At 39.1% G+C, this 14,794-nt stretch overlaps 1 protein-coding gene across 1 annotated transcript in view; it reads left to right on the top strand.

The window, feature by feature from the left end:
* LRP1B (LDL receptor related protein 1B) overlaps positions 1-14,794 on the top strand; it is a gene marked incomplete at its 5' end in the record, with an annotated part of 885,246 nt that overhangs the window by 394,351 nt on the left and 476,101 nt on the right. Inside the window, 2 exons of the mRNA XM_084642729.1 lie at positions 4,102-4,302; positions 8,093-8,338. Coding sequence (XP_084498855.1) covers positions 4,102-4,302; positions 8,093-8,338 — 447 coding nt within the window. The remainder of the gene's footprint in view (positions 1-4,101; positions 4,303-8,092; positions 8,339-14,794) is intronic.

Genomic DNA, 14,794 nt, shown 5'->3' with positions numbered 1-14,794 from the left:
CCTATGCTCCACATACCGAACAGTATGTAAATGTTAAGTCTCTGTTTAGGATTGCTAATTTTCATAGACAATCAAAACCACTAGAAAATGCATTTTGATCAAGCTTTCCAGCATACCTATGCCTATTATTTGAGGCCTTTTTATTGCGTACATTGCAGACAATACATCTATCTTTATGTATATAAGAGATATGGAAAACAGTAGATATATGCATATGAATTGATGCAGCTCTTGTACTAGAAAAGGTGTCTGGAAAATAAAAAATGTATTTCTCATGCTAGGGCAATAATTTGAAATAATGACATCAATATAGACATAAATATGTGTGCCTCATTTAAATCTGGACAAAATTAATTTGTTCACATAAGTATATTCTTTTATTTAATAAGATATGTCAAACCTATCATAGTTGAAGAGGAATCCTGTGTTATAGAATATATCTTCTTTTCATTAACATGAAAAAAAGTCAAGTAAACAGGTTTGTTCTTTAAGCGGCTGTATCTATAAAACAGATTGAAATAGAGGTTAGAGGCTGTACTGGAATCAACATCAATTTACTTTGGGATATGGCCAATTTGCATGGCACAAACATTTTCCATTATTTTCTTTGCTGCTTCTGTCTTTGTGATGGTATTTAAATTCCAGTGTTCTTTTCAAGATAAAGATGAAGATGGAAGTTCTCTAGAAGCACTTTTGATTGAATGTACGTATTTAAGTTTATGCATACAACTTTGTTTCCTGGTTGCTCTAACTTATTTATTCTTTACTTGTGTAACTGTAAGTGAGTAGGTAGAAACAAAGTTGTCCATTTTTTCAGTTTGGGAGGAATAAGGATTACAGTTCCCTTTGTTGTCAGTGGAATGATGGATGTGCTTTGGGCTCCAACTTGAAAGATGCTGAGCGTTTTTATGAGGTGCACTGCACCCTGAACTTCCATTAAAATCAATAGGAATTGGAGGTGCTCAGCACCTTTCAAAAGTGCTCAGCGTCCTCCAGATCCAGCTCCTAATTCTTTGTACTCTATACTGTTACCCCACAGTGAAATATCCCCTTGGTAATGTACCTTTTGCCATGCTCTTTTATGTGTAATTCAGGATTGGTAAGCATAAATAAATATTAAATTGCTTTTAAATGTATGGGTATTTTAATATTTTGGGGTTATTCCTATTTAGTACTGGATGTTCATGAGTGCTTTATGTGTAGTTTTATAACATTTAAATGGTGGGTCTTTCACCATTTGCACAAGGTCTCACAGGAAGTCTGTAGCAGAGCTGGAAATTGAAGCCAGAACTCCTGAATCCCAGTCTGGTGCCTTAATCATAAGACTGACTCTCATTGTATTTTGCTATTTATGGTTGTGGTCTTGGCAAAAACCCGGAAGATCAGAGGAAAACAAACATGAACTCAATTCTTTTCAAACCTCAAGAAAGATCAGATTTAGTATAATCCAATTTTTAAGTGAAAGTATGAATTTGTTCTTATATCATCTGAATTAGTTTGCCACTGCCTAATATACATTATGGTATACATTCATACAGAGTACTGTGCTGTAAGTTGATGAGCAGAAAACACCAGCTAAGGAAGGTAAAATAATGCCCAAACTGCAGTTCAATCCAAAGTCCTTTACCCAAGGCCAGCTTTATTATCACGAAAGGATTTAAAATGAGCAAATCACTTGATCCCAGCCATCAAAGGCCATTCTAGTTTTTAGCAAACTGGGAGGAGAGGACATAACCTTCTCTCTGAGTAACCTTTCCTGATTATTGTGTGGGCCTCTTGCCACGTCCCCACAGAGATTGTCTCAAGCCTTATCTTCTTGAGACTGAGCCAGGAGTATTTCTTTATACAGCTTTCAACAGGTAGTCCCATGATACGTAGTCAGCTGACCCATTCCCATTATGTGCCCTTTCTGAAGACTACAACTCCCAACAATGAGCAGCCTTAAAGGAGCTTTGTCCCTGTAACAGATGTGCTGCCTGCCCTTGCAGACCAGTGCTCTGTTACATGTGTGTTAGTAAAAGTTTTGACTGTTAAAAATATTTATTTGAAAATACAAACTGATGATGAGAAGTATTTAAAATATTTGAGGCCAGAGGTGGGAGGTGCCTGTTCCCCTCTCCCATCAACTCTGAAAGTCCCTCTGCATGACTAGTCCATGTACTGTGGTGGGGATAGAGAGAGAGGAGTTTCCTGGCAGAAAGAAGGAGGAACCTGGGATGGTGGCATTGTCTCAATAAAGAACTACAATTCCTAAGCACATTACCAGCTTTAATGCTTGTCTGACTAGCATAAACACCATTAAAAGGAGATTGAAATGTGCTGATGAATAGTTGGAGACAGTGGCATCAGAGCTTGATGGCAACTGTCAGCGTGTGTGAACAATTGTGGGGGATCTGTTTTTTGGCATGGATTTGTATAGATGCGGGTTTTTACCCCAAGTGACTCTACTTCCACAGCCATATACTTCTGAGAGGTTACAAACACTATCTCTATCAGCAGACAATGCTGCAACTGTAACATTTCTAACATACACGTGTAGCATAAACTGGAGTCCACTTTTCCCTTGTGTAGTCATTTCCAGTGAAGGAAATGAGTTGGGTATTGCCTATTTAAAACTTTGTGAAAGTGTTTCATTTGCTAGAAATGTTTCATTTAAAGTTAATTTCAGTGATGTCACCCCATGGAGGGTTCGGCTCTGTCAGCTCTGTCTCAAGTTCAACAGAGTTCTCTCTGCTTGCATTAGATGTAGAACTCATAGGAACACATGAAACCATAGGCCAGTAACACAAGAACAATCACAAGAACAAGGTCCACTATCTTTTATCATTTTTATTAAAGTTACCAACAAAGTTATGAATGTCACAGCACATACAACTCCTAGATATATCCATTCAGTTACAGCTACAAACATATTCTCATCCTCCTAGACAGTGTTAGAGACTGATGGCTCTCTCATGGATTGACCATCCGTACAGGGATGGTTCCTGCTGGAGTTCTCCCATAGGAAGCTCAATTTTCCCACTTTGGGCACCCCCTTTTTTATAATGTAATTCTGTCTATACCTATGTTCTGCACATGTGCATGGAAGTGTCAGCCCTCTTTTTTCCCTTATTGGTCTGTGTCCCCTAGAAACATAAGGGATCCCAAATGCTATGGGTTGTATAGGTTCTCTTTATTCTCGTTAGCGTTGACGTACAACTTGTATCCTGTGCTAAGGCACATGTTGGAAACAGATGTGCCTCTACAGCATTTTTATTATTTAAAATTAATCTTCCAGCTAATTTTTTGCAATATTATCATTTGGTACCACTTTCCTCATAATCTTAGGGCATCGGGTTATTATTTGGTCACTAACTTATGACAGCATTTTTTATCTCCAAAGCCTAAATTAGGTAAGCTAGAATCTGGAAGGCCTCACCCTACAGGTCTTGTGTTTCAGCCTTTCTGACGTAGATATCTAATAAATTATCAATCTAAGTACTGATCAATTTTATACTTCTATAATCCAACAGTTTAACTCTATTTAACATACAATAATTATATATATCATGTTCATTAATCATAACATCACACAATACATGGATAATAAACTAAAATCATTGGCTAAAATTTGAAGTATGATTACTGCTTTGGCATTATATGGAAACATATTGTATATAATTATTAGACTATTTTTGTTCATGGTAACTGCTAGTTTAAGTCAGTGTCAGATTGGGATCTTGCTCTTACTAGGGGTGAGTGGGGGTGGAGAGAAAAGAAAATGGGGAGGAAAGCAGGAGAAGAAATATTGTAACAATTTTGGGCAACCTATACAACTGTAATTCAGTATATTTTACTTAGGTTGCATAGCTGCCTGCATGCAGTTTCATTGAACATAGAACCTATTAGGTTTGACATTGGTCAAGAAATTAAGACTGCCTGTTTAGATGTAGATTACTTAAAATACAAAGCTGACCTTGTTTAGAGCCTTTCTGTTAATTTAGAAAGAGAGACCATTAATGCTAAAATGTAATAAGACAGTAGATTTCTCTGTAATGTTACGATAGGTTTTCCTATGTTTATTTTCAGTCTGATTTCTTGTGTTTGTCTCTTTTCTCCAAGGGAGATGCATTAGCAAAGCGTGGCTATGTGATGGAGATATTGATTGTGACGATCAGTCTGATGAGGATAATTGCGAGAGCTATATGTGTGGACCACCAAAATATCCTTGTGCTAACGATACCTCCATCTGCCTACAGCCTGAGAAGCTCTGTAATGGGAGAAGAGATTGTCCTGATGGATCTGATGAAGGCGACCTCTGTGGTATTTTCTTTTTAGGCGCACTCACATCTATAAAGCATTCAAAATTATTTTGTTTCCCTAATACCACTTGATGTTTTCTGTTTCCATCTTCCCTTTCTAAAGAATCTTATGTTAGCAGGGTATTTAAATTTTCTCACGAGTAATCTGTGCATTTTATTTTAATGTCCATGTTGTGCTTGAAATTGTATCAAGCCTCTCCAAAATGAAGCATGGTGAACAACATAGGTTCTCTAATCTAAGAACCTATCTTTTAATCTCTTAAAACATCCCTTACAAGGTACATGGTTGTAGCCATAAGCAGTTGGAAAGCTCTCTTACACATATAAGAACACCTGTACTTAAGTGTGCCTATAATACTGTCACACAACACAAACTTAACCACTGTTGAATTAGATCACTACTTAGATGGGAGGGTTTGTCATCCCCCCCCACCCCCCGAAACATATTAGTATGCTGCAAAAAAATTGTGGGGTGTGTTTTTTTTAATTATTCCACAGGTGTCATTCTTTCTTCTAAGTCAGTACTGAAGATTTGACATTGCATGTTATTAAGATGCACTATGCTCATCCTTTAGATGAAATGTAAAAAGAGGACTGTTCTGGCGAGCATACTCTATCATGCTGTCCAATATTATCTCACTGTTTCCTTGTACTCCACCATTAGTCTTTCTGAATCCATCTGGTCTTTCTTATTTTATACTTAGTTTTCCTTTTTTGGGGCAGGGACTGCCTTTTTGTTCAGTGTTTGTACAGTGCCCAGCATAATGATGTCCTGCTCTGTGATTAGGGCTTCTAGGCAATACTGTAATATATATAATAAATAATGGAATGGCTGAAAGGTAGGAAAGGAGAGGTGATTACAGGAGTAGAGGTTTTTATGTCCTCAGGTGGACAACTCCTTGTTAATGCTCTAGTAAAATTTCTTTGGCTTGAGAGACAAGGCACATAATGATCTCATTAAGTCCCAGTGATAATAACCCCTGTAGGACCCATATATGCTGCCAGAGCACCACATAAGAGTCAGGATCGGCCCCCATATATTTATTGTATTGTACTGTATTGCTGAATTTAATAAACCATTCATAGCACTTTTTATAGACCTCAATTAGGCCTTCGATTCAGTGCATTGAGCAGGTTTGGGAGATCTGATGAGGCAACCAGGAAGTTTGTGGGATCTGGGAAAGTAGTGTCATTGATAAAAGAGCTCTATAAAGGAATAGAAATCTGTGTTTGAGTGAATGACAGTTTCACAGCATGGTTTCCTATCTACATGGGAGTTGGGCAAGGCAGCGCTCTGCACCATCGTTGGTCAATATTAGCATTAATTAGTTGATTGGTAAACTTGAGGAGGCAGCTGTAGGTGGTTTTGAGCAGAATGCCATTCTGCTTTGAGATCTCTAATATGCTGATGACACTCTGTTGTTGACTCAATCTGGTGAATTGCTGAAGCTGATGGCTGATCTAGTTGAGCAAGAAGCAACACACTTTGGACCTTATGAATCTGGATAAAACTAAATCCCTGACCATTGCCATCAAACAGCCTCCAGCGCTAGATTACAGCTAACTCAGTATTTACTTGTCTGGACAGGACATTGAGCAGGTGGCAACTCAAATATTTGGGCATCATCATAGACCATGCTAGAAGTTGCCTGAAAGATTTGGACACTCATATAGCAGCAGCTGCTGCCAGGTTTCAGGCATGCTTCAGTGGCCTTTGTGGGGATGTCATGACATCAAACTTGCCAAAGAGCTGGGGATCTATAGAACCACAATTATACCTACTCTGTTGTATGGCAGTAAAACATGGGTCCTGAGGAAGGCCAAAGAACATTTTTCATTTTCGATTCTCATCATCTTCATCTGCTGTTCCAGATCAAGTGTCACAACAGGAACACAAATGAGGATATTTGAAGCCAAACCCAGCAACCACCTCTATCAGCACTAGCTTCAGCAGCTTCCTTGGTATGGACATATTATTAGAACGGATGATCAGCAAATTCTGGATCATGTGTACCAAGGAATGCCACTACAGAGATCAAGCTTTGGTGGTGCGATAAGATTGCCAGTGATAGACATAACTGACATAAACATAGCCAGACCACCTTAGGCACCAAGGCAGAGATTGATCCAGGTGGCATTTGGACTGCAAAGAGGCCATGTCCCTTTGAGATTTTCTGGGATTAAGATAATGATAATAAGTTATTATTCAACAGTGGTTTACTACTCATTTACTAATTAGCATGCGGGTATTTATGACTGTTGCCTTAAAGTGTTAATATGCATTGCAGGATATTGGCAGCACGTTTGCCTATCAGTGTTATTTTAATGAATTTGCTCCCTTTTTTCCCCATCATTGAGAACCCTGAAGTCTGGAAAAATAAAGACCCTAAAAAGAAAGGGAACTGTTTTAAAAAATCACGAGGGAAACTGTTCTATAGAAGGACCGCTGGATTGTGTATATTTTCTTGTGCAGATGTAAAATTCAGTTTTAGAGATACATGTGAATCAGACTAGCTAAGAGGCATGAATAAATTAGAAGATTCAGAAGAAAATCTAACTTTCAGTAAATAAATACATTAGTGCACCTGTCTTGTACTCCCAAAATTCACATTGACATTCGTACTTATAGGAAATGCAGGACGAGCTCCTTAATGTTCTTTAGTGTTTGTTTTCACAGCATCCTTTAAATAAAATAAAATAAAATGGAGAACTAGGTCCTGAATTTCCTTTCACATTGGCTTCTTTGACACCACTGTAGTCACCACAGGGATGCACAAATGTAACTGAGAGCAGACTCAGAATCTGTTGGAGAAAAGCATACCCTTTGCCTCCTAATCCCAGAGACCATCCATGCATAGGTTTAGGAAATAGAAGACACAGAAGACTCAGGGAACATAAGGAACAAGGCACTGAAGCCTCAGATTGCTGAAGGAACAAGGCACTTTGACACAGAGCCAAGTGTGCTGAGGCACTCAATGCATTTCAAGATATATTTGGGGTTAGTGTACACTGGTTAGGAACGGAAAAGGATATCACTGAGCTAAATAGCCTTTAGCCAATTTAAACAAAATCCAACCATGTGAAAATATGAAATGTAAAGTTAGGGCACCTTAACTCTGTCCTGTAATAACACCATGCAATAGCTATGCAATTACAATGAACACATTTTAGTGTTTGTAGTTCCAGATTAGGTTAGACACATAGTGTTCCCCCCACCACCTCCTTTTCTCATGGTGTCACTTCAGGGCAGATTTGGACACTAAATGCTTATTTTGGAGAGATTACAACATCCCTGTAATGTATTTTACTCTGAAATATATTGTCAACCTTTACTCCCATCTTAATGTAGCTTTTGTCTGAAAATTCTGTTGTTCTTTTTTGCAACTGTTTTTAAAAACCCATACATGAATAGTAAGCAAGAAGCCCAAAGAATGGTAGCATTAAGTAAATGAGAAAAGAAGTGTACCATCCAGTAAATACAAAGTGTACTGAATACGTGAATGGTAAAATACCTTTGATAATCTGTGAAAATTTATAATATATATTGTAGTTCTACAATGCTAAAAACTTGCTATCCTCTAACAGTAATGCAACCTCAGATGTATGCAAATTGAATGCACTACTTTTCTGCATAAGTATTCCAAACAAATAGTTGTTCAGCCAGATTTAAATTCAGTTAGTGATTACTTGAGGTTTTTAATTTCTTTTATTACCGAGAAGGTCTTAAAACGTATAATATAATACAGCTGATATCGTTTGCAATTTTTAATGTTCTTTTCCTGTTATTTCAGATGAATGTTCGCTTAACAATGGTGGATGCAGCCACCAGTGTTCTGTAGTTCCTGGAAGAAGAATTGTGTGTTCCTGCCCTACAGGACTTTATCTAAATCCAGACAACAAAACCTGTGAAATTGTGGATTACTGTACCAAACATCTTAAATGTAGTCAAGTGTGTGAACAGCACAAACATAGTGTCAAGTGCTCCTGTTATGAAGGCTGGAAGATCAGTAATGATGGTGAAAGTTGCACTAGTATTGGTAAGCTGAGATTTAGGGCTTCTTCACTATTGTAAGGTTCCTTATTCCTTCTAATAGGAAGTGTAAAAACCAGTAAAATAGGATTAATCTCCAGGGATCTGAGATCCAGTGTCCTTCTACTTTGGACCTCAGTAGAGAGTCTGGACCATAACTTTTAATGGAGGGTGTCATCTCTTCTATGGGAATAGAATCATCATAATATTATAATTGCATCATAATGATAATGCCCAGAGGCCCAAATCAGGATAATAAGGGCTCCAGTTTGCTAGTTGCAATATAAATATAGAAAGACAGTCCCTGCCCCTGCCTAGAGGAGCTTGGATATTAAATGAAATCTACTGGGTTACCTACAGCAGTGGTTCTCAACCTCTCCAGACTACTGTACCCCTTTCAGGAATCTGTTTTATCTTGCATACCCCAACTTTCACCTCACTTAAAACCCACTTGCCTTCAAAATCAGACATAAAACTACAGAAGTGTCACAGAACAGTTACTGAAAAGTTGCTTACTTTCTCATTTTTACCATATAATTATAAAATAAATTGATTGGAATATAAATTTTGTACTTACCTTTCATTGTATAGTATATAGAGCAGTGTAAACAAGTCTTTGTATAACATTTTAGTTTGCACTGACTTTGCTAGTGGTTTTTTATGTAGCCTGTTGTAAAAGTAGGCACATATCTAGATAAGTTGATGTACCCCCTGGAAGACCTCTGCGTACCCTCAAGGGTATTCATACCTATTGTTAAGAACCGCTGACTTAGAGCTTCCACCTGCCATTTGAGGATTGTTCCTTACAGTTATTTTTCTCATATTTTTGACAACTCTGATTTTAAATATCTCTAAACTATGATGCTTCACCAAGTCTTTTTGGTGACTGTTTCACAGGTCATTAGATTTCACCACTAAGAAATTATTCCAGTTGCTCACCTTTTTCTCACATTCATTCCATGGGCCATTTTTGAACAAATGAGCTAGAAATGAGAGCTTGTGTATCACATTATCAGTCACCTGAGATAATTTCATTAATACCCAATTCAGATATTTTGGAAATGGCCTATTAGAAACCATCTAACTTGACAGTAGCTGAGCTAATTCAAACATTTCATTACATATCCTTTACAGTTATGGTGTAGTCACAATTTAGTTCCAATTAACAGCATGCCAAAGTACAAATTACACCTTATCAAAATAATTACTTTTTAGTTTGTTCTTCTAAAATAATGAATTAAGATTAAAATATATTCAGTATAACTCAAATTAAAGAGTTCCTTGCAACTACCATTGGATTAGATAATTCTCATTGAGTTTTCTTCAAATTCAGTAGGAGGTTGTTTGCTTATTCCAAAGTAGAATTTGATTTGAGCTCTTTGATTTATTCCAGATTATTCCCATTGTTATCTCTTAGTCAACTTTTCTGGGTCATCTTCTAATTTTTTGCTACCTTTTCTATTAGATACAGTTTATTTGTCTGACCTTTCAAATCACACAGAAACCACCCTGAGCTCCATCCACAATGGGAAAAACATTTTAAGGTGTTCATTTTAACCTTTTTTCCCAGCATTCCACTGACCAATTTAAAGATGTTTACTACTGCAGTGTGGGATCAGGAATATATACTCTTTTTCAAGGAATGTCCCTGTGAGTGCTCCACTTTAGGAGAATCTGAGTTCTTGTGCTTGTAATTGGAGAATTTCAGTAACAGTGCCTGGTTGGGTCACACAGGCAGTGTTCCCATCTTGTGCCACTTCTGTCAGTTACACAGTGCAGTGCGACCGACCCCCTCTCAGTTCCTTCTCTACCACCATCGGCATGAGATTGAGCAATCGTCAGAGCCTCTCAGGATTATCTTTAGCTTAGCTGATATCTTTAGAGTATTAGTTTTTTAGAACCCAGTTATTTAGTTAAATAGTTAACTACCCTACCTTTTTCTTACTTTATGTATTTATTTTTTCTCCTCTTAGGAATTTAAGTTTCAGTTATTTGTATACCCCTTAATATAGTATAGTTACCATCCCACATGGGAGAAACCCTATTCGAAGGGGCATGCCTGGCTTCCTGGTTTTCAACATTCCCTCACTTGCCAGTCTGATGGACATTCACAGTATGTCTGCTGGTACTCCCACTTCCATGATATAAAGGCTTGCACCAGAAAAGCAAGGAATTTAGAGCTAAAACTCCTCACGATGGAGAAGTCTGCACGCGGTGTCCAGTATGGGATCATGAACCCCTCCTGGCCACTGGTCTCCAACGGTGGTATCTGACAAAGATTAATCATCTCTCTGTGAGAGAAAGGAGCATTCCTCCAAGAAGGAAACAAAAAACAGTCTCCAACCTCCCCTTCTCAGGAACTCACCAAAAAGAAACATTCCCCAACCCGTCAGACTACCTTGGTGCCAACTGCACCAAGACCATCCATCTCTGAGGCAGGACCATCCGTTTCCATAGATACCATGCAAGCCAAAGACTCTAGGCGGGTGAGCTCAGACAAAGGCACAAAAGGGAAACCTACAAGCCCTGCCTCAGTACCGCAGCAGCTGCTCAGACATGTGGCAACAAGCAGCTCAGCAGTGCTACAAACTATAGAACCACCTCTTGCCTCCACAATGCACAGTGCATAACCTCTGCACTTACTGCTATGGTAAAGGCATCGGTACTGCCAATAACACCCTCCTCAGTACCAATGCTCTCTGTACTGCAGCAGTTTCTCCAGCATAAAGACCTTTTGGTCTTGTTAGCACCAGAATCCCCACTCCTCAGTACCGACATTACTCCAGTACTCTTGGTATCATGCCAGCTTACAACACCAACTAGGTCAGTTCCTCCTTTATCCAACAATGAGGAGGGGGAGGGGGATGATCCTATAACTCCTTGCCTATGCAGACAGCCACCAGGCTGGGTCTACTAGAATAACATCAATACCTCCCCAGTTTCCATGGTATGCATCCGATGAAGTGAGCTGTAGCTCACGAAAGCTCATGCTCAAATAAATTGGTTAGTCTCTAAGGTGCCACAAGTACTCCTTTTCTTTTTGTGAATACAGACTAACACGGCTGTTACTCTGAAACCTCCCCAGACCTGAAACTCAAGGATGGTAGAGACACCCACGGATGCCATCATCGATGCCATTCCTACTACATTGGTCCTACTGGGACCCGTGGGCAGTGTACCACCAACACTACCCTAAGCCTCAGAATCCACACAGGGAGTGGTTGAGGCAGTCTCCATCATCCTTAGTACTTGGATCCTCTGAATCTCCAGAAGAGGCAATCGGGGAACTGAAGGATACATCAGATCAATAAGTCACATCAGCTGCCAATTCATACCCCCACCACCAATGACAGGGGATGACTTTATACAGTTCCAAGAGCTGTTTAAGAGGATCACAGGCTCATTGGAGATACCACTGGAAGAAATCGTGGAGTCCCAACATAAGTTGCTGGACATCCTCCATTCTCCAACCTCTTCCAAGATAGCTTTCCCAATAAATGAGGCTCTCATGGCTGTAGTCATGTGGCAAGTTTCCCGGCTCCCTCTATCAGGTTTCCTGAAGAGGTACAATCTACTGTTGAGCACATACCATTTGAAGGCCCCAAACTGTTCTCAACCAAAACAGATGAGTCCCTTCACATGTTGAAGGACTCCAGGATGACACTGAGATCCTTTGGCATATATACACCTACACAAAAGAAGAAATGGGGAGTACAAAGAACAAGATCTGCACCCTACACCCAGCCTTAGAGGCAATACTACCCACAAAGGTGGAGGCAGAGACCCACAAGTTGGAGACCACTCCCTTCTCAGCCTCGATATCCCAACAACCTCCCTCTAAACAGAAGTTTTGAGGATTTGGTCAAGGACCGGAGACACCTCCCACACTTTCTATTTCTGGACCCATCCAACACCATCCATCCATTCGTAGACCATCTGACCCCATTCCATGCAGCATGGTGAAATGTCACATCAGACAATCTAGACAATAGAATTTATCAAGACTGGCTGTTCCATCCAATTTACCTCCATCCCCCCCTACACACCCTATGTCCCTATCCATCTTCAGAGACCTTTCTCACGAACACCTATTATGACAGAAGGTAAACCAACTCATATGCCTGGGCGCAATAGAACCAGTATCTACACAACACAGACGGAAGGGTTTCTACTCCCATTATTTTTTAACCCAGAAAAAAATGGAGGATGGAGACCCATTCTCAACCTAAGAAGACTCAACAAATTCATGAAGACTGAATGATTCAGGATGGTCTTGCTAGCAACGATAATTCCAGCACTAGAATGAGGGGACTGCTTCTCAGCCCTTGAACTCCAGGATGAATATTTCCACATAATGATTCATCCCTCACACAGGAAGTTTCTCAGATTTGTTGTGGGAATGGATAATTTCCAATACAAAGTATTCCCTTTCAACTTGTCCGTGGCTCTACAGGTATTCTCAAAAGTCTTCACAGTGATAGCGGCTCACCTCAGCAGACAAAGGATCATAATATTCCCCTATCTGGATGATTGGTTACTCAAAGCCACGATTTGAGAAGATTTCAGAGTAGACTTGAGAAGAGGCACTAGAAGCTACTCCAAAGACATTAGCTCTCTTCACACAGCTGGGTCTACAAATAAACCAACAAAAATCAACGTTCACACCTGTGCTGATACTGGAATTCATCCGGGACTACCTCTACTCTCTGGCTACAGCCTTTCTGCCCACTTACAGATTTACCACTGTAGTCAACCTAATCACGATAATGTAAGCAGCCCACAGACGACATCCATGATCTGCCTCCAACTGTTAGGCCATATGTCAGCAATGGCATTTGTTGTCAAGCACACCAGACTACACATGTGATGCCTGAAGGGCTGGCTCAGGATACTACACATCCCACACAGACATAGTATAAACAAGCGCCTTACAATGCCAAGCAAAATAAAAAATTCTCCACACTGGTGGACTCAACCACACCACATTTGTGAAGGAGTTCCCTTTGCACAGACCTCTCCATTGATTTGCTTTGGACGTATGGTTAGAGAAGGCACAGTATAAGGTAACAAATAAGTCTGGTAATGCACCTCAGCCTAAGCTCCAGTGACAGTGACATTTCAGTTAACGACCCATCTAAAACAGAATACCAGAATAAAAACATTGCAGGAAAATTACACTTTACTATTTGTCCCACATTTTATTTTTTGCCATGGGTGGTTTGTGTAGCCCAACTTCTCATACCAGATGATATTAAAAAAAAAATTTTTTTTCAATCTAGGATCCTCCTGCATATAAACTGTTCTGTGCACAGCATGACATTTCTCTTTTGTGCATCAGCTGCATTTCTTTATTTATAATTTGTATTTGTTGAAGAGTAATTGTGTAAACATCATAAACCATGTTGCCTATAAGCATTTTTTTTGTCAAATATATGACTATTTATAGAGCAAATAAGCTATTTTGTCCAGCTTTATTTCTTAAACATTCTTTGTATTACTATAGCAGAACTGTTGTTGCCATGGTTAAGGCTGCATTCTGTTTTGCACTTAAAACAGTAGTTAAATCCATAAAGCACAAAATACCTGGCCCAAAGTTTCAAAAGATAATCTGTTGAGTAAAACCTGAATTTTCTGCCCCAGGAGATGTGGGGGAGGGGATGACGGAGGGGGAGTGTTGAAGAGAATTGGTTAATTTTAGTTCCCAAATTCTAGTTGATTTAAAAAAGGGCCAAAAATTTCATCTTCGGAGTTTGCATGATTTTTCTCGCTGACATAACACAGTCTTTCTGTGCCACAGTTAGCCAATAAAGGACAAGATTTATGATGAACAGGGTATTCTACAACATACCTGCTGATTTGTCAAAGATCAGGAGCTTAATTAAATTGTTCATCAAGTTTATGAGCTTTTGACCTTTGTGATGCAACAGCTGCTAATGTTGAAGAGCTTATTGATCATCATATAGTTCAGCTATTTCAGGATCTGCAAAATCAGACATTGCTTTGACAAATATGAGAAGCTTTGTGAACGTGCCTGTTGGTTCAGAGGCAGATACTGCTCTTCATGTAAGGAACCCTTATTCTGTTGGCGATGATTATTTAATGTGCTACAAGTCACAACTGAATCTTTATGTGCAATTATTAGTTAATGCAGACCATGAAAAAGTTTAATTTTTTAAAAGGAAGTGAAAAGTTTCTTTTTTGAAACATTTTGACTGACTGTTTTTCGACACCTTAGAAGGCACTGAAATCCTGCCTGTTGTCGTATTCCCCCAGTAATACGCATACCATCCAAAACTGAAGCCTAGTATGGTAGAGGAAAAGAGATTTTACTAGTTTAACGGTATTATTGTTGCATTGTAGAGGAAGATCTTCAAGAAAGCAATGTCTGTTTTCCAAAATAAAATAATATTTGCAAAGGTCTCTGTTCTTTAAAGCAGAGTTCTTGAACTGGCTGGATAATTTC

This window comes from Lepidochelys olivacea (genome assembly GCF_965140295.1).
Source record: "Lepidochelys olivacea isolate rLepOli2 genome assembly, chromosome: 11".
Classification (NCBI taxonomy): domain Eukaryota; kingdom Metazoa; phylum Chordata; order Testudines; family Cheloniidae; genus Lepidochelys; species Lepidochelys olivacea.
This window is presented reverse-complemented; position numbering and strand designations above follow the sequence as displayed.